Source organism: Zosterops lateralis, assembly GCF_965231275.1.
Source record: "Zosterops lateralis genome assembly, chromosome: 6".
In the NCBI taxonomy this organism is placed as follows: domain Eukaryota; kingdom Metazoa; phylum Chordata; class Aves; order Passeriformes; family Zosteropidae; genus Zosterops; species Zosterops lateralis.
In genome coordinates, this window is record NC_139761.1 from 17,279,256 (window position 1) to 17,306,251 (window position 26,996).

At 38.4% G+C, this 26,996-nt stretch overlaps 1 protein-coding gene across 6 annotated transcripts in view; it reads left to right on the forward strand.

Moving 5' to 3' along the window:
- The window catches only part of FOXN3 (forkhead box N3), a 199,328-nt gene extending 178,447 nt beyond the window's left edge, over positions 1-20,881 (forward strand). For all 6 annotated transcript variants that reach the window (XM_083864082.1, XM_083864086.1, XM_083864087.1 and 3 more), the window contains 2 exons: positions 8,623-8,731; positions 18,708-20,881. In XM_083864082.1, coding sequence (XP_083720208.1) covers positions 8,623-8,731; positions 18,708-19,257 — 659 coding nt within the window. In that variant the 3' untranslated portion in view covers positions 19,258-20,881. The remainder of the gene's footprint in view (positions 1-8,622; positions 8,732-18,707) is intronic.
- Positions 20,882-26,996: the final 6,115 nt, after the last annotated feature.

Here is a 26,996-nt window from a genome sequence, read left to right on the forward strand (position 1 = left end):
CATTTGGCCACAAGTTTTAATACGTGTATGAAACTCTGTTTTGGTCTGAGAGTCTGACTCTGAACATGCCACTTACTGACACAACAAAGAGTCACCTGGAGGCAGAACCTGAGGTCATTTCACCCTGTAACAACTTTACAACTCAGAAAGTTTGAAACTCTGGTCCATTATGACCTTTGCCTGTCCTACATACAGGCAATTTAACCATTAAAGTGACGAGTGGATACCTCCAAGGCAGATTGTGAAAGAATATGGATTCATTTTCTATGGGTGGTTACGTGCATTGGCTTTTAAATTTGAAGACATCGTGGATTAAAAGCTGCTTTTCGAGTGGTGTAAAAAACCCACGTTTATCTAGGCAGTGTGGGTACTAAAAGCATTTTTAGATTGAAGTTAGCTCCAGCAATTATTCAAAATCTTACTGAAATTTATACTGTTAATATGGTCTTGTCAGAAGAGAATCCCATCTCAGTGGTATTAGAAAATCCAGAGTAAGTTGTTCCTGCTTTGTAACAGATTGATTAATTAGCTTTATAGTTTTAAATGACCATTTAAAATTCCACACTCGTGTGTGAAACACTGCTAACAATCACAGATGAATTTTAAAATCAGCTTTTGCTTTTATATGAAATCTTGAAATGGTGTCTGACAAACATTGATTACCATTTACCTCAATTCCACTATCCTTCAGTTTTCATTCAGAAAAACAAAAAGGCATAGTAAGGGAGTAAATGCTGTTATTGGGATTATTTTGGTTTTGTGTAGGTTTTACTCTGTGTAGACTCATGAAACTGGTTGTTCACACTGCTGCTAAAGGTTAGGAATGTGCAATTATAGTTAGAATGTTAACATCAGAAATCAGTTTCTCAATTATCAACACCTTGCTGTATATTCATAGACCAAATACCTACTGATTGTAACTAAAGGCAGAAGTTCAAAGTAGCCAGCTGTGTGTCTATTGAAACCTGCAATCCAGCTGGCACCAGAAGTTAAAGCTTGAAAGATACTGTGATATGCTAAGTGAGGGCATGTAGGAACATAAATTTAATATTTTTTGCTTCAGTTTATTTAAGTCCTTGTGTTTCATCAGGTTTTGTAGGTTTGTTTGAAAAGAAACAGCAATTGAAACACCTGCTTCCTTTAGAAGCAGCTATCACAACTTAGAAATACTTGGGATTATTTATTCATGAATATTTGACTTGCATTGAAAACTGTATCTTGACTTGCAAGGCACTGAGTACAGCCTGGGCCATCTTGGGCAAGTTGCGTTAAATTCATGGGCCTGTTTCCCTCATGTGAATCTCATTTGGAGAGAGGACAGAAGAAAACAGGATGGTGAACAAATGGTAGAGCTCAGTTTAGAACTCACAGGTACTAAATGAGTGAAATCCATTAGTTAGTTTTATACAGTTGCTTTTTTTGTACAAAAGATTTTCAGCACTTCAGTTCTTACCAATATCTTGAAAGTGAATATTACTAGCTGTCATTCCAGCATAGTATTCCCTGCTCCTAAGAGTGTGGCATCCTGGGCATGTCATTGAGTCTTGCCAAACCATGATGCTTTGCCATGATAAAAATGGAAATAGGTTTTGGTGCTTTTGCAGTGTGTTTGAATTCCTGAGATTCAAGTCACTGGCAGCATGTAAGTAGCAACACCTTCTTAATTGGTTAGGCATTCTGAACTTTGAGCCACTTGATTTACTGGGGGGTGAGTAAAGAAGGAACTCTGTTAGTGTATGGCTGCTACTGCTAGTGAACAGTGCTGGTGGTCAGAGGGATTATCCTGGAAATGCTGATTTCATTCAAGAAGCTTCCCAGTGCTATTACACATAGCTTCAAATTCATGCGTAGTCCTTTGCCCGTTGCTATATAATTTGTGAATTGCACACAAATCCAAGTCCATTGCTCAACCTGAAGTTTCATACTGCAAGCAGCTATTAAATGGTGCTCACAGAAGGGGTTTAGGTAGAAACCAGGAAACATGGGAATCTTCCCAGGTCTGGCATCCATCTTCTGGTTTCAGTACTGCTCATCACTACTCAGGTGGTTGGGTTGTCTAGAAAGGGGTGCCTTCAGAAAACTTGGCAACACTGATTTTGTGGGTAGTTACTTATAGGAGACTGAAGTGCTGTGCTAGAGATGTTTAGGAAGATACAAGCATGGAGGTTTGCTGGGTGCTTCTTTAAAAAATACTTCTCCAAGGTTGAAACCAGTGTGTCTCTGATTTGGAAGTCTTTATTAATCTTCATCTCAAAACATACAAAACCCAGACTAGATGCATATATTGTAAGTTTGGTGGGAGGAGAAATAATTCCCTAAAGATGCCTATCTACTTTACCTTCATACTTATAACATTGTACCCCAATGAAATTTGCTTTTTAAACTAATGCAAATGGATTGTATATGAGCAAGATACATATACAGGAATAAAGATCAAAAAAATGTCTTAATGGCAGTCAGAAATTCTCCATATAGAATAAAATAGAACATACTGTTTTGTTGGGACATTTTTATTGTACATGAAACTTGATGGACAAGTCACTTATAACTGAGATAGCTTCCAGCCTAACTTTGAGTATCAGAAAATGATAAATCGTTGAGAATAAAATGTTTCATAAAGCTATTTTTGCTGACAGTTTTGTATTAAAGCAAAAAACTAGGAAAAGACATTTTTATAATGTTCAAACTTTCTATTGCTGGGTTTTGTTTGGGATTTTGTTTTGGCTTGTTTTACTTTGGTGTTTAATATTAAGCCATTAAAGGGATTAAATAAATTAGGAAAGAAAGCTTACTTTTATAAAATGCTTTCTACTTCTTTCTCCGTATTCCTCATAATATTTTTAGAAAAAGTGTGAGTGTGATAGGATTATCAGGATACATTTGTCTCCTCCACCTCAATTTTTGTTTAGAATAAATGGGTTGTTGGATGTATCCTAGATTCACAGTTTGTAAGGACTACAGAGTATGGAATTTAGGAGCTATAAAATTGTCCTTGAGCAGTAAAATACAAGTTGGGCAGTTGTCATCAAATTTGTGCCTGGGATAAGATAGCTGAATAAAGTTACACATTTGGCAGAAAACATTTGCTTTTGGCAACTTCTAATGTCCCATCCACTATACATCATCAGCAGTTTCCTATGTTCAGTTCTTGTAGCCTGATATAAAGAGTTGTGCTAAACACTGTACTGAAAGAAAGCTTGGCAGAAAAGAGTTGAAGCTGACAGATATTAGCCGAAACTCAGTACCTCTTGTCTATAATGATTTCTTCTGTGCTACAAAAGCTGGGTCAGGGAAGAGAGCCCTGAGATCGATGCATGTGCTGTATGATGACAGAAGAAGCATAGAACCAGTCTGTCCCTACACGATACACTCACACATTCCACTTCTTTAAAATTAATTTTTCAGTAAATACTATTCATTCTTCCTTACTAAGTATTGGCTACCTTGAGCTAGACAGTTTAATGAAGTGTATGTTTGTTTCCCATATCACACAGAGAACATGTTTTTTACCCAGTTCATTGGTCTAGAATGACAGCAAATCTCACTCATTGCTTATACTTCATTTAACTTTCACATGCCAACATTTAACCAAGAAGTTAGTTTCCTTTTTTGATGAGCTGTTGGGGTGTCAGTGTGTCTATGGTAATGGTAGTACCATAGTACTACCAATGGTAATGGTGACTATCCATTACTTCCTCCTTCTTTTGCTTTTCGGTTTTACCAAATTGCTGCATTGTTTGTTTGACAATAAAATCTTCAGGGAAGGACCCAGTCTGACATGGTTTTTCTGACACTGTTGTGAAGATCTTGGATGAGGTGGTTATCTCAGCCAGAACAGGACTTGCTTCACCTGCACATACTTGCAATTAAGAGATCAGGGATGCAGTCTGTTGGGAGATGTGATGAAAGAAGTCCATAGCTGGAATAGTCGACTCAGCAAATGTGCACACAAGAGCATGTTCTGGATTAAAATAGTCCTGCACTGGTTGTGGAGTGATCATGTAGCCCTGTACTTACTTTCCACCTACAGACCCTGAATACAGGCTACAAAGCACTGGATTTTTGAAGGGCTTCTGTTGGATTCTTTTAACACTATGTGAACATAGTGCCTTGATGGATTCAGATTATGGTATGTTCTCCTACATGTCATTGACTTTATTGTCTGTTAAACTATAGCATGAAAGTTCACTACCAAAGGAAGATTTTTTTTTTCCCTCGGAGAATTTCAGAGATGTAGTTTTGGTTTTTGACATTGGGTGCATTGCTTTGTTCCAGAGTTAGCCAGTTAGACTCAGTTGGCTGAGTCTACTCTGGTTGTGAAATTCTGCCAGAGCAGCATAAGATCCAAAAATCATTTCTCCATTCATGCAGCAGATTAGGGGCAGATTCTCTGTACACAGTTTACTCCAATGAAAAGGTTTCCTGGGTTTAAGTTTCCTGAGAGCAGAGTAGACTCTTGAAAACATAGCAGTGATGACACTTGAAAGGTGAATAATGATTTTGTCGTTTCAGACTCTCTGTGTTTCACTGGGAACATTTTGTGAAAAAGGAAACCTTCATCAAAGAGATGCACAGGTCTTCTTGCATTGTTTTCTTGAGCTGAGTTTCTCAGACGTAAACGGCTTTCGGCACTTGCACAAAAAAGGTGTAAATTACATTTCACACTTCTGCCTAGGAATTGGGAACCAGTAACCTGCCTGTACTGTTGGTTAAAGAAGCATTAGAAGAGAGGGGTCAGGACTGTAAGGTGTTAGTCCAGATTGGCACTGATTGATGATATGGTTTGGAGTAAATTATCTTACCTCCACACCTTGAATCTTCAATCTAAAATAGAAATATCTCACCTCAAAGTATGGGTTTGAAACGTAATTAAACCTTGTAAGGTGTAAATGTATCTTTGGAATTAAAGCACCACATAATTTCCAGTAAATAATCCACAACCCTTCAAAAGCACCAAGATGTAGAAAAAATTCCTTGAATATAAGTAGCGGTCATACAGCCTGCACAAAGGCTGGAAGACTCTGTGGGTACCAGGGACAGTGTAATAGCAGTTTATGGATGTAATATTTTTAAAATTAAGTAATAAATGTTATTTTTTGCAAGGATCAGTTTTGATGCTTTAAATGGTGTAAGTAGAAATGAATGACCAAGAAAGATCAGTCTTACCATGGCACATTGGTAATGTGGATAACTAGAAATTAATACCTTTTACTGCTGAATTATTTTAATCCTACTTTTCATTTTAGGTTTAGAGTGCTACAGAAGCTGATTTACCAGCAAGTTGGGATGTTGGGGTTCTTTTTCTTTATGGTTCCCTATATTTCCTGAAAGGATACACTACATAGTGCAATGTCCTTCTTCAGTGATCGCTTGCATACAACCTTTTCTCTTTGTCTATCTGAGTGATGTAGTGGTTTTGCTGAATTCAGAGAGTCCGAGGAAACAAAACCAAAAATCAGTAGCAATAACACTGGTGTTGCAAGCTGAAATAGTTATTGAATTCTGAGTGATGATTTCATTATACAGAGCTGTGATGTACTTTCAAGAAAAGTTAGAATCACAGAATCATGGTTAAGGCCTCTTCTGGCCCGAACAGTCTTTTTGAAGCCTTTCAGTGAGTGATGGCAAGAGGCACAGGCTGGCCATGATTGAAGAGAATTCCATAGGCAGGACAAGAGACCAAGTTGTCTCTTAGGAGATATTTTCGTAAGACAGCAAACTTCTGCGTTTTCTGTCTTTACAAACATTTTTTACATCTTGAAGGGAATATGTGGAGAGTGTGTGAGCACATGCGCATGCGTGTGTTGACATGGAAATGTTTTAAATGTGAAGTTTTTGAAGAGAATGATTCCTGGATAGCACTCCATGACTTAGAAACCTGCAAAGGGTCAAGGAAAATGAAGGATGGGTTGCAGTGAGGGTGTCAATGTATAGAAGTCCTAAGTTGTGAGACTTGGCTGTGTATTTCATATAGGTATAGATACATACACAGGAGTGCAGGGAAAACAGGAAACTCAGAAGACATAAAGAAGGAAAGACAGGAAGCTAGTTTTTGAGAACTAGTGAGGAAGCAAACAGGATGTTCTAAAGAGGCAACAGGAGTTGTCAATAAGGGAGAGAGTAGAATAAAAAAGATATAAATAAGCATCAGTTAACTCTGCCAGCAGACCAGGATAATTAGGTAACTGTGGAAAGAAGAGTGAGCATCAAGGAGCCTGTTGCTCTTTTTTGCAGTAGCACTTTCAGTATGTTTGCTTTGAAGTTCTGCAGTGTATATTTAGACTGTATCCATAGCTAACTGACATTCTGTGCATATGCATAAATGTTTCACTTCAGTATAAAACTATTGTTTGTATCATAGTGAAGAGAAAATTCCCAGAACTTTCTCAGTCAAAACTTCTGGTTCCTTTCTTTTGAAGGGACTTTGCAAACATTGAGAAACCATGCCATGTAGTGCAGTATAAAATCTGCCCCTCTTAAAAGTTTGTTAGAATAACAATGCCCATTGGAAATTAAGTCTTTTTATTGATCTTTCACTATTCAGCACATTTATCTGTTGCTTTGAATTGACCTGTTACCTTTGCATTTTAGGTTAGCCATATCCTTGAGCAGACTGCTTTTCTTTCATGACACTGGTGTTTCAGCCATCTCAAGGTCATGCTAAAACATGACCTTAAAACAAATATAATAAGAAACTTAGCTTTTTGCATTTTAGCATGATAATGTTCCTCTACAGTATCTACAAACCAGAACATCAGAGCAGTGTAAGCCTTACAGTGTCCCCAAGTGAAAGAGGTTTGATTGATTCCTCATAAACTAGCAATGAAGGAAAAAGTGTATAGAGTACTGAGGTATAAATAGCAAAATGCAATTTTAAAATTATTCTGGTCATTGAAAGCTGACCCAAGTTGTTATAAACTAGGTTCTGTAATTTTAGCTATTTGAGGCTGTACTTAAGCACCTAAATATAACTGACCTGTTCTTCAAAGGTGCTCAAAAGCAAGAGTGGGTGTAACACAGTGACAGGATTTGATCGGGGGAGTGATGTGTTCTCACAAGCAGGAGAAAGAAGATTATTTTCCCAGAACTAATCTGTGTGGTCTGGAGTGAAATAAGGTGAGCACCAGGACAGCAGGAGGGGAGGTGTCAAGCTGGCTTGATGTTTATAGGAAGTTGAAGTGTACCTCAGCAGCCTAAAACTAACATACTTCTGAGCCTATACTCCTCTGCCTCAGAAGACACTATTATTTTTGGGCTGTAAGTATTTGAAGTTGAGCATGTAAAGTGTAGATGTTGATTCTGAATAATTTTTTTTTAGTCTCTGTGTAATTTGTCTAAAAATTAATTCTGTGGCTGTACATAAAGTGATACGATTTACGCTTATCTTACATGTGCTTATATAATATATGTATGTCTAAAATAATATTAAAAGAGTAATGATCGTCATTATCTTTTTGGACATTCCCCGTGGGAGGAAGCTGTGATATAAATGATGATTTATAGTAAATAGAATGTGTGTGAACTGGGTGGCTGTGGATGTTAAAGAAGCAAGTTCGGGTGGAGACTCTAGCAAGGTTACTGTTTCAGCCTGAAGGGACATAATAGCAGTGCGAACACATGCCATTACATGCAAGTAGGTCCCTGGTAAGGGCCTAGACTAAGAACTGTGTTTAGTAGTCCTGCATCTCACAGTGGAGGAGGAAAATCCTGAGACTTGCTAAGGACACTCTTGGCTTTCATGGTGCTTGGGTAATGCTTCTCTGCTACTTGTTCAGCTGTCTGCCCTGGGCTGAGCAGTGTACAGAAACATGCCTACGCAGAAAACAAGTATTCAGTTGTAGCTTAAAATCTTGCTGGCCAGAGCTGCAGTTTTTGATGTAGAGCCAAATTGAACAGCCCAGTGAAATGTCTTGTCTGTAGTGGTCAGGCCCTAGGAGTTCGCTGTCAGTGGCATCAGCACGTGCTGGGTGAGGGAGGCTGGGCTGTGACCCGGCTGTGTGCAGGAGGCGCAGGACTGCTGCCAGGCGTGGCAGGGTCATCAGTGGCCTGGAGACAGCCTAGTTAGTGCCATGGAGGTGATGCTTTTTTAGCCTCTTCTCTTTCTCTTCCTGGTAAATACAAATTTGTAGTTAATATTTTGTTTTGCAGAGATGGGGGGCCAAGATACTGCTGCTCAGAAAGTAAACTGGGATGATAAAAAGCTGTGAACTGTGATCTTGCAGTGAAGTATTTGTGTTCTCTTTATCTGTAAGGGATCATTGTTTCTTTTTGTAGCTACAACTGTGCTCATAGCTGGTTTTGACTCTAAGCACATGCATTCGCAGCAGAACAGCAATTGAAAAACAAAAATTATTCATTTGTACGAGGAATGATCTGCAGCAACTAGGTCAGGCAGTGGTTTGGCAAGCCATGTTATCATTGTTTGCCATAAAAATAGCATTGGAAGTAGAATGGCACTCAGAAGACTCGAGGCTGAGATGTCCAAGGTAAGCAGTGTACTGCACAAGCCTCTGTTAATGGTTTTTCAGTACATTGAAAAGCTTAAGTTCCACATTTTGCTCCTGTATTTTTCTAACTTTTCCTTTAGAAGAAAAAATGTTCTATGTTTTGTTTTGTTTATAGTTCCTTCGGGCGTGATACAAAATGGAGCTCGAGTACTGAGTAGAGGAATATTTCCTGGAGCCAGGCCATTGCCAATCAACCCTATAGGGAGCATGGCTGTCGCAGTAAGGTAAGAGTGGATCTTTGTGGGATCTGGATGAAATAAGTTAGTATTTTGCAGAAAATGTAAAAGTATATGTAAGCTCTGGTAAACAGGTATTTTCCTGCTAGCCAGTGCTTCCGAGTTCTAAATAAAACTGCCACCTAAAATTCTTGGGGTATCATCCTTTGCAAGATATTCATGGCATATCTGTCTGTTGCACAATGGTTTGTGAAAAGCAGTTTTATTTTCACTAGCAAACTGCAGTGGCCTGTTTTTCTAAGTGCAAATGCTTTTTCCTGGTCCTCTCCTCTTTCCCTTTTCTTAAAGACTTTTTTCCTGGATTAAATACCAGAGAGAAGAGTATCAATAATATTAAAGCAAATCCTGAAAGCTATTTGAACATATACCTGTCATTTTGTTATTAACTTAGATCTTTGTGAGGCAGTTTCTTTCACTACCATTTTATTTCAAGGTTATACTGAAAGATTCAAGGGTAAAATGTTTAAGACACAGCTACCAGGAAGCAGGGCAGTAAGAGACATCTAGTGATGGCAGTAGGAACTGTGGTTCAGTGGTTTGTTTTGCTTAAAGCAGTGCTGGTTTATTGGTGGAAGAACAATTTGCCTCAGGTGTAGCTCCATTTTCAGTCAGTCACAACAGAGATTAGTTTGGCCAAGAGTACTGCCAGCGCCCTCCTCTTTCAGAACTATCTGCAAAAGCTATTTCAGCTCAGGCAGTTGGGTATTCTGGGTGGGGTTTCATAATTAGTGCTGACCTCACTTTACTGCACTCTTCCAATTGCACTCTCTTTTCTCAGGAAAGGGCTGCAAGGCAGTAAAATAAAGTATCTTGGTAGGTCTTACTCCACTACTATTTATGTGGAGGTTTTTTATTTTTTATCTCTTTTCAGAATCATTGTCTAGCCTTTTGGGTGGAGTATTTCCATCCAGTAAATGGAGAGAAAGAGAGAGCCTATGACATTCATGTATTCTTGATGCTTGAAATGCATAGAGGGGAGGACACTAATTGGAATAAAATCCATATTTTTTGATGAGCAAGTTCTTCAGCTGTTTTCCCTATTTGCTACAGTGAAGCGATGCAACCCCAAGGGTCATCCTCCAGAATTCTGCAGAGTTCCTCTTCATCTCTCTTTACCACAGCTTGGCCTTGCTAGCAGCAGGGGTCAGCTCTCTTCATCAACTTTGCCACTGGCTTTACCCAGGACTTGTATTCTGCTCCAGTGGGGATTGCAGAGCCATGGGACTACTGGATCATTAATTATATATCATTTTTATGAAGTTCTCAAGCTAGATGGAGAACATAGTGGTCTCAATATTCTCTCTAGAGTTTTTCTGTATTTCCTGCTTAGACTCTGTTTCATAATCAGAATTGACTCACAGAGGAGACAGAACTGTTTCACTTCCAGGCCGCTTGAAAACATACTTCTTTGCAGGCATCCTCAAATTGCTGTGCCGTAAAGCTGCATATTGTTAAATTTTATACGTTTTCAAAGGACTTTTTCTCTTCGTTTTTTCCCAGCAGGTAGAGAACAGGATCTTTACCAGCTACCTGTTAATGGAGAGATAGGAAATTAGGGATTTTACCCCTCCCTTGCTTACGTTCTTTTTGCTCTGTCTCACAGAAAAGCATTTATAATTAGTTAATGCCGACATTTCTAATTCTTTTTGTTCTCTTCTCCAGCCTTAGGCAGTATTAGAAATAGCTTGCTATGAATATACTCCTGGTGTGCATAATGTCTGCTCATATTTAAAATCTTCTGCAATATCCCCTAATTCTTGAAAGGCAGAGGGAGACACAGACAAGAGGCTTTGAAAGCTTTTGAGAAGTTAAGGGACTCTCTTCAACAGAGTGAGTTCAGCAGGCAGTTTTGTCTCGTTTCCCTCAGGGATAATATGATTCAGAATTTCTTTAGAAAGAAGATCAATCTGGATTCACAATACCTCTCAGAACATCATCAGGTCCTCTCAAAACTGGATACCTGTGTTATCAGTTCCTGTTAAAATAACGCTGTTTCTTGGTGCCAGCCCCTCTCCTCAGATACTCAAGACTAAATAGGACCTGTCGTGTTGAGCTTTCATGGCGTCTCATGAGAATAACTTCTGCTTATAATGTGCAGCAGGGGAAATTTACCCACAGCATCCATGCAGCCTTCTTTTGCAATTTAAAAGTAGGTGGACTGCTCAGATTGAGCTGTCATTCCTGCACAGAGGACAATGGTTCTGTCAGGCTGGCAGAGGATATTTTCAGACCTGTTAAGGTGCAGGAAGGTTGATTTTTCCCACTAGTTTTTACTAGGAGGGTGGTCTGGGCAGCCATGGGAGGTGGTGCCATCTCCTGTTCAATTTTCTGCTGAAATTGTGTGCCTCTGCTTAAATATTGAGAAGCCAGACAGCTTCTTTCTGAGACTTTTTAAATTGTATGTCTGTTTTCTTGAGAAGTGTTCATTTGGTGCTGTAAATGAAAAGCCTAAAGCCACCTGAAGAAGGTAGTTTTCATCATTCTCATAGGGGACCCATTAGCATTTTCTTGGTAGCAGATAGTTGCATAATAAGTGAAACCTCATAAGTGTTTTTCTCTAGTTACCATATGTAGGAATCACAGGTTCTTCTGCAAGATGTTGGTCTTCTCTTCTGTTGGCACTTCTGTGCTGTCTGAGCTGTTTATTTCATTTTGTGTCTTATTTCCTCAATGTCTTAATGGTCTTTGGTTTAGTTGTCTCCCAAGCTGGTGCAAATACCTTGCAGTATGTTGCCCTGTTGTGCAGTGCCATTAATGCCAAAACACAGTAACACAAAGTTTGGTCTTGGGTTAAATTTGCAGTTGTAGTTAGGTGGGGTGTTTGCACTAATCTGTTATTCAGAAGGGAGGCCAAAACTATAGCATTGGACTAAGAAGCTGAAATCTGTGATTTCTGATGTGTTAACTCCCATCAATAGAAATGTTTACTGTGCTGTTTATCTTCGACAGTGTGACTGAATGCATTGGCATATTTTGTTCTGCACAAGGTATTGATGTGTTGCTCTTCCCTTGTAATTACATGTAATTACTTTATATTTTATATATAAAATAAGGTACAATTGAATTAAGTACTTTGGGTTAAAAAAGCCTCCTGAAAATTGTTTAACAAACATGACTTTCCATGAATGAGGAATTGCAGTTGAGGAGATCATCATTATTTTGTAGTGCATTTGGCTTAAATTGCACAAATAGGCCTTTCATTCCAAACTAATCTACAAATGGAAAGGCATCCCACACTATTTTTACTTTGAAAATCATCCTCTGGTGTTAAATCTCCACAACAGAGCATAACTGGATGTGTTTTGACAGTAGCTTTTTATTTACTTTATTCACACCACTTTTAGCTTGTTTACCATCCATATTTTCCATGTTGTGGCTGACAAGTCTAAGACCCACCCAAAAACAGCAGGGAAAAATAACGCTTCAAAGCTGCACAGCGTGTAGCATGTCTCTAGCATGAGATCCATCATATTTTGGGGATATTTTTGGCAGACCATATCCCTAAATAGTTCCCTGAGAGAATCTAAAAGCAATTGCAGTGATAGTCTGGATATGTAGAAAAGAAAAGAAAATACTTACTGACAGAGGTATTCAATGAAAGCAGGCAAAGCCAGTAGTTCCTTACATGCAGCAAGGAGTTGTTGGAAGTGAGCTCCTGCTCTTCCTGTCATCATCCACTGGAAAATATCTTTTAAATGTTTTCTCAGGAGGACTTCTGTGTTGTTTTGATAGGGACAGTATCTGTCAAAGTGACCAGTGCATGTGACATTCACGTGTCTTGGCAAGGTGCATGCAGCTCTTACCATATATAGTCACCTTCCACAGGAGTCAGGTATTACGTGTTACATCAGCTCTTGGGAAGAGCACAAGCTTGGAAGTTGAGCTAGCATTTGAGATTGTGTAATGTCAATTTCACCATGATATTTGTGATTTTCACCAGCTATCCATAATGTGTGGGTGGTTTGTGACTATGTCCAAGTCCTGCTGCCATGCAGTAGAACTGCTGAGCTTAAGCCTCTCATCTGCCTAATGTGGACACATCCACTGAGGTGAGGTTGATGGAAATTCACCACAGAGAATCTTACCAGCTGTTTAGGATAGGCCTAACAGTTCAAGTTATTTTGCAGAAGATGTTTTACAAAATACCCTTGGTAATTTTAAAAAAACCCACTTCTTTATATGCTACATATTCCTAGGTAATAGGTTAGATTACTTTTGGAGCTGTTTGTTAGAAATACCTTGGGTTTTAAATTACTATCGGTTAAAAATAAAAACCGGAAATTATATGGGTTTTTTCCCATTTTATTCAATTCTTCTTCACCAAACATATGTAGTTTCTCTCTCCTTGTTTTGGCTGGAGTTCATTTTCTTCCTAGTAGCCAGTACAGAGCTGTGTGTTGGCTTTACTATGAGAATAATGTTGATATGAGAATATGTTGATGGTTTTAGTTGCTGAGCAGAACTTGTCCCAAATCAAGGACTTTTCAGTTTCCCCATGCTCCACCAGTGAGCAAGTGCACACAAAGCTGAGAGGAGCAGGGACAGGGCAGGTGACCTGAACTGGCCAAAAGGGTATTTCATACCATAGAGCATAAACTGGGAGAGTTGGCAGGGAGGAGCTGATCACTCCCGAGGGATGGGTTGAGTTGGGAGCAGTTATGTTGCACATCCCTTATCATTCTTGTGTTTTATTCCCCTTTTTGTTACCTCTCTTTTAATCATCTTCATTGTCATTGTTGTTACTGGTTTTGTTATTACTTACTTTATTTTAAAGTGTTCATATCCCAGCTCATGGTAATCTTTTTCCAATTCTCCCAATCTCACCTGGAGCAAGGAAGAGCAAGCAGCTGCGTGGGACATAGTTACTGGCTGGGGTTAAACACAGACATTCTCAAGGAATTTCACAGTTACCTGTGAATTGCAAACAGGCTTCCCAAAGAATTTCCCTCAGTAAAAAAAAATATTTCTATTCAATTTTCCAAGAATAAAACTTTTCTTCTTCATAGGAAAAGCAAGTGCACCTGCACTGGCAGAGCTACAGCTCTTCCTTGATTTTGAGGAATTAAAAAACAAATCAAGAAAAAAAAATGGCAGAAAAGCAACAAAACACCCCGAAATGCAACACTAACAAACCTTACCTACTTCATCATGAGTAAATTTTAAAATATCTGTTCTTCTACTATTAATGCCACAGTTCCTTATGCAACTCTTGATCACTGGGGCATGACCAGAAGGAGTTTTTTGCTTAACCTTATCTGAAGATAGAAAATGGTTATTTAGGATTATTTGCACTTTAAAATTATAGGGTAGTTACTAGATTTTTCCTTGGGCATAGCTTTTATTATTGTGACTTTATTTCTCATGCTGGCTTTTTTTTTTTTTTTGCTTCTATTTTCCTCCCTTGAAGCAGCCATTCAAGCAGTGATTAAATAAAACAAACATAAGAAGCATGTGCAGAGTAGATGCCAAAGCATAAGAAGAATTATTATCATTCACTTACATTACCTGTGAATTATTCTTTTTGCTTAGATAAATTGGTAGGTATTTCCTTCCATAAATTCTTAATTGTATCTTTGCAGTGCTTACCACTGGCATGATCAGCTTAACAAACACCAGATCATCCCTGTTGCATTCGATTCCCCTCCTCACTTGTTACAGGCAGGATGAGTTATCCTTAGGAGCTGAAAGAATCCTTTGGTAACTAAAGGACAGGAATGCTGACTGACTTGATTATTCTTTCTTTGCAAAATGCACAAGGCTCCATTTGTCTTAATTTCAGATCTGCTGCTGATACTGCTGGCAGTTCATTAATTGTATTTACTGTGGTCCTTTGCATACAATTTTTCTCTTAAGTACCTTTGTAAGAGCTTCTGTCACTATTGTGAACAACTCACTTAACTCAGTAACCCCTGACAGAATCTCATCACAGAGCAAGTGAGCACCACTTACTTTTTCTATGCTTGCTCATCCTTCTGTCTGCTGGTCCATAGTGGTTTTAAAGAAGCAGTTCAGCTAGCTGTAGCCAAAAGTTCTGACTGTCCTGAATTTCCCTTTGAAATAAAAAAGTGAAATTTTTTTGGTGAACCTGAAACGTGTCAAAATCTACAGACCCAGCTTACCTGTACTGTTTCCTTTGTGTCTTCTAACGGTGCGTTTCCAGTTACATACAAGAACTGTCATCTATGGGTACACAGTATCTGTCATCCAGAAGGATCAGAGGTAGATTAAGGGGATATTTAAACTCTAAATAGGTTTTCTTTGTTCATCAAAGGAATATACCTGTCTCAAGTGTGAAATGCAGTAAGTATTTTTCAGCAAAACTTTGGCCATTGTGCAAACAGAATGTGATTACCTATCTTTCTTTCAAGCTATCAAAGAAATTTAAGGAAGATATGCCTGTACGTGGTAAAATGACAGCCTTACTTTCGTCTCCTCCTGAGGAAGACCTCTTTGAAAGGCAGAGGCACTAACACTGTGCAAAGGACATTATTTCCTCTAACTTGAGATCCAGATGCTGTGAGTCCCATCTGGCTTCTGATGATATTGGTAGCAGAATTCATATCTATTAACAATGGGAATGAAGGCAGACTTTCAGAAGTCCAAACTTACATTTGCACTGCTTGAGGATTGTGTCATTGTGCTACAACCAAACGGAAATATTCTAAAAAGAATCTATGCACATTGCTTTAGGCTCAGATCCCTCAAGCAAGTAAGATAGTCCATGTCAGTAGGATGAAAAGCTCTAGAGACTGTCCCATCGACTTTCCTGAAAGAGCAAGCCTCTGCTTTAAAACATGAAAATATGTTAGCTTCTGGAAATTTTTAAATAAAATCCTGAACAAAAAAGGGGCAAGGGGGGAAATACTCAACATCAGAGCAAGAGCTTGTTATCTATTATTTTTTCAGTAGCAAAGTGAGAGTTACAACCAGAACTGTGAGCAAAAATAGATTGAGCTAGCCAAAATCTGTGTCCTGAAACCCAGGGGAGTTCTGTCCACTGATGGTCTAGATTGAACTAAGTAGATCACAGATTCATTTTGTAATGAATATATAATTGTGTAAGCACAGTGTAGAGCTTGAGAATGTCTCAGAAGTGTGTGTGGAATATGAATTGTTTAGATATTAGTTAATTCAACTCTTACTAATCTACTAGTATCGGTTATAAGTAATTCATCTCATGTTTAAGCTATTGCATATTAAGATACAGATCAAATTAATTTACTTTCAGAGTACATGACTTTTGATGTTGTGAATATCCTAAAGCACTCTGCCTGTATAACTTTTTACTTTTCTGCAAATATCCTTTGCTAATTCTCTCCTTGACCTGCTTTCTCTTCCTTTTGTATTTCCTCAAGCAGAACTGGTTGGAAATCTTTCAAAATGTAAGTGAAACCCAAAGATTTTTCTGAGATGCAAATGCTAACCATTTCCTGACCAGTTCCAGCATAGAAGCCTTTCTTCTGAAGTGTATTGGTGTTTCCTTTTCTCCCCCCCCTTTTTTTTTTTTTGAAGCAATTCCTTTTTTTGCACCTCTGTGTGAACTTCTGTTTTTCTTTACCAGCATCTCTGTTTGCAGACACTCACTGTGGGATGCTAACCCCATAGTACACCCTCCCCTGGGATGTCCCTCTGTACTCCCTGTATTTCCTTCTGTTTTTATGCTGATTTAGGGGAATTTCGATCTGGAGTAAGTCCCATGGGCAGAGCTTTTGAATCCAAATTACAGCTCCTTTATGTAAAGGCAACACTAGAGAGTCAAGAGCGGGGCAAATCAGGGATATTTCTTTGGCATGTGGTTGCGCTGCTCAATGGAGCTGTTGCTTTCCTTTTATTGTCAGTCTCTCAGTATGAACTAACAAGAGTATATCTAAATAGCATAAAAATGGGCATCTTGGTTTAAATCACACCCATTAGAAGCCTTGTTCACTTCAGTCAGTAGGAATCTCATTTGAGTTTCCCACTTATTCTGTCCTGTATTTGTTTTCCTGGAGCAAGAATTGATTGTTATTTTTTAATGGAAAATTAGTAGTATGATTTTTAATGAGCCATATTGCTCTGACTTTTAGCTGCCTAGTAAAATCAAGTAACTTTAATTTTATGCTAATTTATGATAATTTTTAACATCTTTAAATGTAAATTTACCCCAAAAATGAAGAATCTGTCACTTAAAATGCATCACATGCTTCCTTGTAATGGCTGATCTTAAGGAGTTGGTTATAAATTCACCTTATAACTAGCTTAGTATGGGTGATTTCTTCTTCTAAGCATTTGGCATCCTCTAATGACAACCCCTGCAGTTGCAAGCCATCACAGAGTAAATGCAGCTGGCTTGCTGCACAATCATGAATGACATTGCACTTAGTTATTAATAATTGAAGGAGCTTTGTGTATTCCTTCTGGGTTCTATATGGAATTTATGGATCATACATCTACTCAGAAATCTAGGTGAAAGTAATTTTGTTGAGCAAAAGAGGTTGGCAAGAGGCTTTCTTTGCTAATAAGAGTACCTTCTATTCTATACATTTCTTTGAAAGCACTGTAAATAACATTTGGAATGACTAATGAATTTGCTGCCTTCTAGCACTGTCCTGTCACTGGTTCATAATTGCAGTGGGGTTTCTTATCTCAGTGAGTTCTTGCAGACAAGGGCATTTAGATGAACAGGAACTATGGAATTATGCCACTCTTATTTTTCCCACCTTCCAGCCTTGCCTTTCAGAAATGTGTAATGCTCTGCTGTTTCTTGTGTAAGGAAACCATGCATGAGGTCCATTGCCTGAAATGGACCTCATACCTTTCCCGTTTTTTAAAGTAGAAGAGCAGTAATACTCTGGACTTGCCACTGTACCATTCCTGTGTGTATGCATTTAAGAAAGGGGTTTAATCCAACACTTCCCCAAGTGTGCAAAAGCACTCCAATAGCAGCACAAAGATAGCAAGAGTAGGCTTTAAATCAGTTCATCATGTAAGGGTTTAAACAGCCTTGCTTTTTTGTTGGATTTTTTTAAAATGAGGTTCAAGGCTGGTAAACTGGCAGGTGGCAGTGATGATGGCTTTAGTCGATGATGAGCATCCTACTCTCCTCCTTTTCAGCAGGAGTTAAAGATCGCACAGAATCAGTGCCTTCTTTAATAGTATTGTAAGCATCGTATTCTGTTTTTTAAAGTCAGTGGCAATGCTCTAATACTTTTCACTACAGAAAAAAAACTTGTTAGTTTTTAAATATATCATGCTGCAGTAGTTCCCACTGCACAGGGTGCAATAAACCAAAGGAGAAAATGACAGCTTCTAGAGCAAATCCAGATTTATTTTTCTATTGCTTGTTTTTGAACACAATCTAATATTTTCTTGGCAGCTAGTGGCTTAAGATCGTATTGCTTTTAAGGTTATTTATTAACCGATCAGAATCAGAATTGTCACTGGATTTGGTTGCTCCTTCTCTTGGAAAGCGTTCTAGATAGAAGTTGTGCTACTTCCAGGTGAAACATCTCCTGCACTTGGAATGTGAGTTGGAATTAAAAGTTGGAAAGTGTCTTTCAGAGGAGGCAAGGAATTGCCCCAGAAGGCTAGTGTCTCTTCCCCATGTTTTTGGTAGTATCACTTTATATGAAAGAGATGAGAGGCTATTTATGCAACTTAGCAGAGTTTATATACCCACTAGATAAAATAATGTTGAGGGTTTTTCTTTTTAATTTTTGGAAGTGTTAATTATTAATTGAAATTTAAATACTGTTTACACATCATTTATTTGTAACCGTCCCCTATTTGTTCCTGCTTCTTGTGCTATGCTGCATCCAATCCATGAGCGATTAGGCTTTGAAACCAGCTTGCATGGACATTACTTTGATAGTCATAGTTTCAGATTGTAATTTCAATTATTCTGTCAGTTGGCTTTATCATCTTTTGCTTTGAAGCAGGATCACACCTCTGTGGCTTCTAAGACCACTTGGATTTGTTTTTACAGGAATGGAATAACAAACTGCCGGATGCGGACAGAAAGCGAACAGTCCTGCGGCTCTCCAGTTGTTAGCGGTGACCCCAAGGAGGATCACAACTACAGCAGTGCCAAATCTTCCAACCACAGGAGCACATCACCTGCTAGTGACTCCATTTCCTCTTCCTCTGCTGACGACCAGTATGAATTTGCAACTAAAGGCAGCCAAGACAGCAGTGAAGGAAGTGAAGTCAGCTTCCAGAGCCACGAGAGCCATAGTGAAACGGAAGAGGAGGACAAAAAGCAGAGTCGGAAGGAGACCAAGGATTCTTTAGCTGACAGTGGATATGCATCCCAGCACAAGAAAAGGCAACATTTAATGAAGGCGAAAAAAGTACCAAGTGACACACTGCCTCTTAAAAAGAGACGTACAGAAAAGCCCCCTGAGAGTGATGATGAGGAGATGAAAGAAGCAGCAGGATCGCTCCTGCATTTAGCAGGAATTCGATCCTGTTTGAACAACATCACCAATCGGACGGCAAAGGGGCAGAAAGAGCAAAAGGAAACCACAAAAAATTAGAACAAATCAATGATTTGTTTGAACTTAAAAAGTTTTGTTTCAGCACGTCAGGTGAAATCTAATGATTTGTGGCAATATCAGCAATTTTTTCCTTTTTTGTTTTTCTTCTATTTCTTTTTGTTTTGTTTCTTTGGGTTTTGGTTTTTTTTGACCCTTAAGATTTTTATTTTTAAAGGAGATTGAAGCCATAGAACTCATACTGACACTCAGCTAATTTACAAAAGCTTTTCATTACCTGAAGACAAAAAGTTAACAAAAAAAGAAAGCCAAAATCGCCATTGCTTTCTCCAGCTTGTCAAAAATGCATGGTTGAATACGCAGTGATATCAACATTAATGTGATGGGAGTAAAATTAGGCACTTGGAAATCCCTCTTATAGTAGAAGAGCTGTGCATAATTTAGTATTCATTCAGGCCTGGCCCTTAAGAATTTTTTTAATGGCCTTACAATTGGGTTAGAAGTGAATGTGAATAAAGAGATTTGTGGGAAAGAGGAGGCACGTACTTCTCAACCAAGAACTGTTTAGTGGCACTTGGAGATGTCGTGCCATACAAGTCTTCAGACAGCCACGGGTGGCAACTGTGCAAGCAGTAATGCACTTCTAGTGTGCCACATATTCTATGTGGCTCATAATGTGAAGACTGATAAATCTTAAGTTTGAGGAAATTTAAACTATGTATGCAATGGGTTTGTTTCAGTAAAATAATGAAATGGGAGGGGGGTGACTGTTAGTAGCATCGTTAACCATTGAATTCTGTCTTCTGTATTAAATTGAAAGAATATTCAAAAAGCCATAAGCCTGAAGATTGGCACTGCGTGCAAAAAATAATAGTAATAGGGAAAAAAACAAACTATGTCTTCTAAGTGAAAAGTATTCAAGTCTATGAAATTACAGTAGATACAATGTACATCAGAATCTTTTTCTGTGGATCACATCCTTGATCTAACAGGGGAAACAAAGCTATAAAACCTGCCATTAGTAGTATTCTGTATTTAAAAATAGAAGGAAAGCATATTGGTGAATGATAAAATTCAGAAGTTCAACAAAAGAGCTCCTACACTGTGCTCAGAAATGAGTGTGCAGTGACCATCAGTCAGGATTCATCTGTGCAAAAATGACAACAAATTTCCAGATCCAACCAGCATAGCCAGCAGAAGAAATTTGATCCACATTGCATGGATTCTTTAGGGAAAGGGGGAAAACAAAAAGCAAACAATTTTTTTTATTCAAAGATGACAAAGTTCTTGTAAGGTAAATAATGTATTTAGCATGAAGCATGAATTATTTTCATATAAATATAGAAAATAGAGAAAAAGGCTATGCCTCTAATTTTTAAAGCCCTTAGGCTTAGAGTTTGTTTTTTGGGGGTTTTATTTTTTTTGTTTTGTTTTTGTTTTGGTTCTTTTTTGTTGTTGTTGGGGTTTTTTTGAAGCAGGTGTTTAAGGTTTAACCTTCTTCAGGGACAAACACTGACTGTTGGGGAACTTACTCTGCAATATTAAAAAATAAAATCTTCATGCTCTGGTAGGGCTTGGATGGTTGAATTATACTGCCTTGTCTGCACATTCAGCCCCCTCTCCCTACTTCTGTTAAAAAAAAAAAAAAAAAAAGAAAAAAGTAAAAGTGTGTCTTTTCTTCGTCTGTACATGTGTAACATGACGCAATAATCTGAGGGCAAATTTAGTAGTGAGTGTGTATGACAGAATCAAGAGAATAATGGGAGGTTAATTGAGGAAAACTCTCTGATTTGATTCAGGAATAAGTAGACAAGAAAATAGCTTTGCTAATTTGCCATGAAAAATTGAAGTTAGTTTAAGAGCCTTATGGAGGTGTCCGGATAAAAACCAGTGTTACAGAGAATGTGATTCAGGTACAGTGCTACTCTCCTGGTAGGGATGACTGTGAGACTGAAAATCACTACAGCAGAGAGAAGCTGTGAAATAAACAAAACAATCTCTCTCACCTGGATTCTTGCATTTGGCATGAAAAATTCTACACTTAGAATATCCTAGAGGCAAAAAGAAAATCCCAGAAACTTACCACTTAAGAGAACAAAATGGTCAGTTTCTTAAAGAGTATAGGTTTAGATTTATCACTAACAGCTGTTTCTGGCAGCAATTTCACCAAGATGGATGTAGTTTATGAAGAGTGAGTTAGAGAAGGGTTTGACTTCCTACTCAGTGCAGTGAGCTAAAATTTGTATTTGGAGATGCCTGTGGTGTGTGCTCAGTTAGGAGATGGAAGGACTGAAGGACAGACTCGTCTGGACCTGGTCTGCAAGCGTTCTGTAAAGAACAGGGCAGCACAGCAAAATTGTGCCTCTCCTCCCATCTCAGCCAGCATGTCCTGGGATCCAGGAGCTGCGTGACAGCTGCCAGAGCTCAGCACAACTGCCAGCTTTGGAGATAAGGAAGGAGAGAGCCATGGATAGGGCAAGAAACAGCCTTGTTCCTCTCAGTTTGCAGGGGCTGATGCATGCGGGGTTGATTCCCAGCATTAGTTAAGTCAAGAGTACATAGGTACTAACGTTTGCTGGCTGCCTGCAGCCCTTTTCCCCGTTGGGGAAAACAGGAAGGACCAGTCCCTTGGTCAGGAGGGACAGAGATGAATGAGCCATAACATTTCCCTTGTCTGATCACACTGGGATAATCTGCTTCTTCCCAGATCCGTACTCTCCACAGCCAAAGTCTGTAGGCAGTGAACCACACAGCCTTGTACAAGAGAACTTGATCTTCATCTTTTACAAACTTTTGGGAGAGTAATTTGAAATAGAAGATACAGTCTCACTTTGCCACCACCTTTGCTCACTAATGCCTAGTTGTATCAGCTCGGTAGTGGCTTAATATTTACCATAAAACAGCACTGAAAAATCTAGTGGCAGAAAATACAAACCATGGCTCAGCCATCTCTGTCCTCCAAGGAAAGCAATGTTGTTTGTGTGCCAGTGGCCAGATACTGTCCACAACGCTAATTCCAGAGCAACTTCTCTGATTGCAGTGTGTCAGTGCAAATGAGATCAGTATCTGCTGAACAAGTACCATTCATTAATGTGGACTCTTGGTGGCTAAATATATAATACCACTAGTATTACTCATCTTAGAAAACAGTCATTTTGCATAAATATCTAATTAGGCAGGTTATCTTTATACAGATATATAGATATAGATATAGATATATAACACCTATCTAAGACTTCAACAAGTCCTCTATATACTTGCTGGTAAACCTAAAATGTTGGCAAGCATGTATTTTCATATTAAATTTGTTTCTCCAAGTCTGATCTGCTAGGAAGGTATTATTTGGTAGGATTTTACAGTTATATTCAGGAACCAGCAGTTTGGGCTGCCATCAATGGATTATTTCTGGTGTTTAAAAACAACTTGTCCTTATTGATGCTTACTCTGACTGTTGATGAGAAGTACATAATTTGGATTGTATAAAGTATTTAGGAGTCACCTTTTAAACCATATCTGTGCCTGGCTGACAATGGCAACTTTGTCAGAACTGGTTCTACTCCATCAGAGAAGTTCTCTTTTTTTTGTGTGTAAGAACTGAAATTGATTTGTTTTCCAAGAAATACTATGTCAGCTTTTAATCGAGTTGTCTTTACTTCAACTGAATGATGTCAAAACCGACTGGTAATTGCACTGTATTACAAACTTTCTCACTTGCCAGATAGGAGGTGGTGTGGTTTTGCTTGTTTTCCTTCTAAGCCATTTTGGGGTGAGAAGTTGTCAAATCTCTAACTTTCCCTTTTTCTCACTATTGCCAAATTAGCATGTCTCCAAGACAGGTGAGGGCGAGGTCAGCAAGTGTTCAGTAGCAAGTTTCACATAGGTGTGAATTGTAAGGGTTGTGGGACTTCATGGCAAGCTCCTTTGGAATATGCCTTTTGCAGCAAGAAGCTCTTGCAGGCCAGAGCTAATGCCATAAGCAGATTTCACCAGCATCTCCAGGGAGGTGAAATCTGCTGATCGTGCTTGCATTCTGCAAGCAGTTGGATGTTCTACTGCATTTTGGTGCAGATTCTGCTTGCATTTAAAAATGCAAGCACAGGTCTTGAACAGCTTAAATGTATCACCCCATAGCTGTTTCTGAAAGCAGTCTGCTTCTGATCTTCTCCTGGCAAAACTGGCAGTAGTTCTACAAAGATCACAAGCCTTTACAGCTGAAAAGCCAAATGTGGGAGTGAGGAGGTGTACCCTGTAGGACTAGAGAACTGTCCTGAGACTGTTCTCTCCGGCAGTTGAGTTGAGGTTCATATTCTGGTTCCTCTCCTACCTTAATGGGAGAAGGGAATCCCAAAGGAGATGCATTGGCTCCCAGTGTTCAGCTGAATTACTGTCTGCCTGTGGAAAAGATACAGAAAAAAGCTGGAGGCTGCATTCTTCACTGAAGTGAAGTAGAAATACACTGACATATTTTAGCAGAGAATGAAATCCTAAATTGTACACCAAATGGCACCATGGATAAAATTACCAAAATAACACTTTGTCCTGGTTTCTTAGTATTGGTAATTTATTTTCACTGAGGTTTTGGCTCCCATCCCAATCCATCTAAAGATGTAGATCACAGAATCATAAAATATGCTGAGTTGGAAGGGACCCATCCAACTCATGGCCCTGCACAGGACACCCCAAGAATCATACAGTGGGTCAGAGTGCACAGTCTGAGGTTTTCTAGAACTTGGAGGTGTCTCCTCTCCTTTGCAGTCAGTGGAGCCATAGACATCCAAGTGCTCCTGGAAGCCTTTACCACTTCACTATTATTATAATTATTGTTATTAAATTTTTTTTATTTAATCTGAGCCTAGGCATTTTTGATAACATTACTCTCCTGTGCTCCAGGATCAGAATAAAACTACTGAGAAAATGCATTTCCAATACAATTTACTTCACTTCCTGGAGAATGCAAACCCAGCTCCTTCGGGCACATCACTATTGCCTGAATAGCTCATTGGCATATTTTATAGGAAATATTTTGAAACATTTTCTTAACTTTGCCACCAAAAGAGCATTTGAACCATACATCCTCCTGATTGTAACAGAGTATCAGTGTTGACCGTCTGACCAGTTAAGTTTTAGTAGTGTTCTTCACAGCCCTCCAGTAATATATCAAACACTGTTATGCACATAATGCAGCACTGTGATCTAATTTAAATAATACTTTTTTATTATTTATACTACTCTATGTAATATACATCAACACTTTGCTATATAACCTAAGTGATAACCCTCTTCTTAGTTACCTGCCAAACTCTGAATTTCTGTTTGATTTATATTGCAATTAGCACAGTTACCAAGTTGTAATGATGTCTCTTTTCCTTTGAAATGGGATGTGTAAGTCAAACTACATTTTGTGTGTTTCTGTTTTGAGATGAAGTTTATAAGGATTTACACACAACATTCGGTGTTCTGTATAAATCTGCATTCATTTGTAAATTCATCTGTTAATCCCCTTTTATTTAGAAAGTATTAATTGATGGTGGTTTATTAGGGATTTTTATTTTTGCATTTTTATTTTTAGTACTGGTTATTCTTGAATTAAGCAGAGACTTGTCAGCTGGGTTGCTTTATCTTTGATCATGTACATGACCTTATAATTCTTCCACAGTTCAGCAAACAAGTACTAGCTTCACTGACCAAAAAAGAAAAAAAAAAGTCTCAACCTAATGTGTCTATGGTGCTGTATTTTGCTGGTATACATTTAAAACCAGAAATGATTTAAAGGTCACTTTTGAGTTGTTCTAATAAGTAGCCTTTTCTGGTTTGGGGGGTTTGGGTTTTGTTTTAGCATTGAAAACAAGGTATATTTATCTAAAGATATAATGGTTTTTCTACTGTATCACATTTCCTTTTGCAAAGGGGAATATCGGCCTGATGTAACATCCTTTCACATCTGGTGGAAGGGAGTTGTGTTTCATTTTTTTATTTTCAGTGGATTTCGTGAGGCTTTGGATCAGGCCAGCAGTTACAGGAGCTCATCATCCGAGGGTTTAAGGGATAAATGACAACTTGTGCTGGCCTTTAGTGCTAGAAGGGATCTTACTGAATACTAAAACTGCATGCTGGACTCTGGAATGGCTGACAATCTAGAAATGGGAATCTTTTTCATTTGTTTACTCTGGCCTGAAATCCCAAGACCTTCTTTTTTTTTGTTTGGATGACATTGAACTTGAGTACATTTTTAAGTTACTAGAGCATTGTACATTTCCTGAGTATGTGTGTGGGACAGCAATTGAAAGTCATACCTGTATCTGATAACCAGTTCCATGCCTGCATCATTCACACTCACTACTTAAAACTGCCATGATGTAAAATGTTGGGGGGGAATGATTTGTGTGTGTATGAAAAGCATTATGAACTTGTACATTTTTTTATACTCTGATCTGTAATTTCTGAAGTATTTTGTTTTACAGAAAAAGTGATAAAGCAATCAAAAGACCAAGAGATTTAGTATCAATGCTTAAGGGTCACAGGACCTTAACTGGCCAATAAGTTAATTTAGTACAGTGATAAGCCAATTTTTTTTCCTGTACTTGGCGTCTGAAACTGCCAATTTCATCAATATTAAAATACGAACTGTGACGGGGAATGAACAGTGATGTTAAGTTGTATTTGTGTTTACCTAAATGAGCAGTCCGAAGGCAAGTGCAATCAGCTGATCTTTAGGAAGTATGAAATTGTTGATTTAGAGGCATACTTGCATTTTACATTTTCTTGATGTGTAATCATGTTGCCAAAGACAAACTATTTCATCAATTATTATTGTAAATAACACTTTCCCAAAACCTACCATAAAGTTTCTGTGATGTATTGTCTTCCAGTTGCAATAAAAATTACTGAGTTGCATCAATTGAACAATTGTATTTGTGTGAATATTAGTTTCAGAATATGACCACATATTAAGACATAACAACAGTGGGGTTTTTGTTTGGGTTTTTTTAAACAAATTAATTCCTTCATTATTAAGTAGTTCTGGCCCTTGTGGGATATTACCTGGATCTTCACTGCAGTAGATACCAGCTCATGTTAATTTGCTGTCATGTGCAAATGGCTAGACATACTGAACACTGTTAAGTTAGGGTCTGATCTTCCTTTTTCATCCGTTTTACAGCCCAAAAACAAAGCTGATTTCATTGGGAATTGGTTTTTTGTTTTGGTTTGGGTGTGTTTGTTTGTTTGTTTTAGTTAGCAACAATCAGAAGAGATCCAGTAATAAAATGTCTAATGGCATATATATAACATCCTGAAAAATAAACCTTTGTATTCTGTGCATCAATTCTCCCACTTGAGTCTAGAGTCAAAAGGATTCTCTTCGGTGAATGAATAATAAGGAGAATTTAAAAAAAAATTAATGGTCTCATAGCTTTCTCCAATTAAAATTAAACCGAATAGTACAATCTTATAAAACACAGCATTACTCAGACCCTGTGTTTTTTGACATGTCCTGTTAACAGCCCTGAATATCTATAGGTCAACTTTGAAAAGGACTGAGAAGAAAGAAAACCCCTCAGTTCTTCCATCAAACTTTCTCACAGCTGGTTTGGAACACTGCTGAAGCAGAGAGAGGGGTTTCTTGGCCATATAATGAGAATATATGACTGCTGAAGCTGAACTCGGCTGACCTGAGTGTCCTCCTCGCTTGCCTTGATGCCATCCAGAGTGGTTGGTATGGGAGACCACTGCTCTAGGGCTGTGAGCGACAAGATGGATGTTGAATATCCCGAGACAAAGTG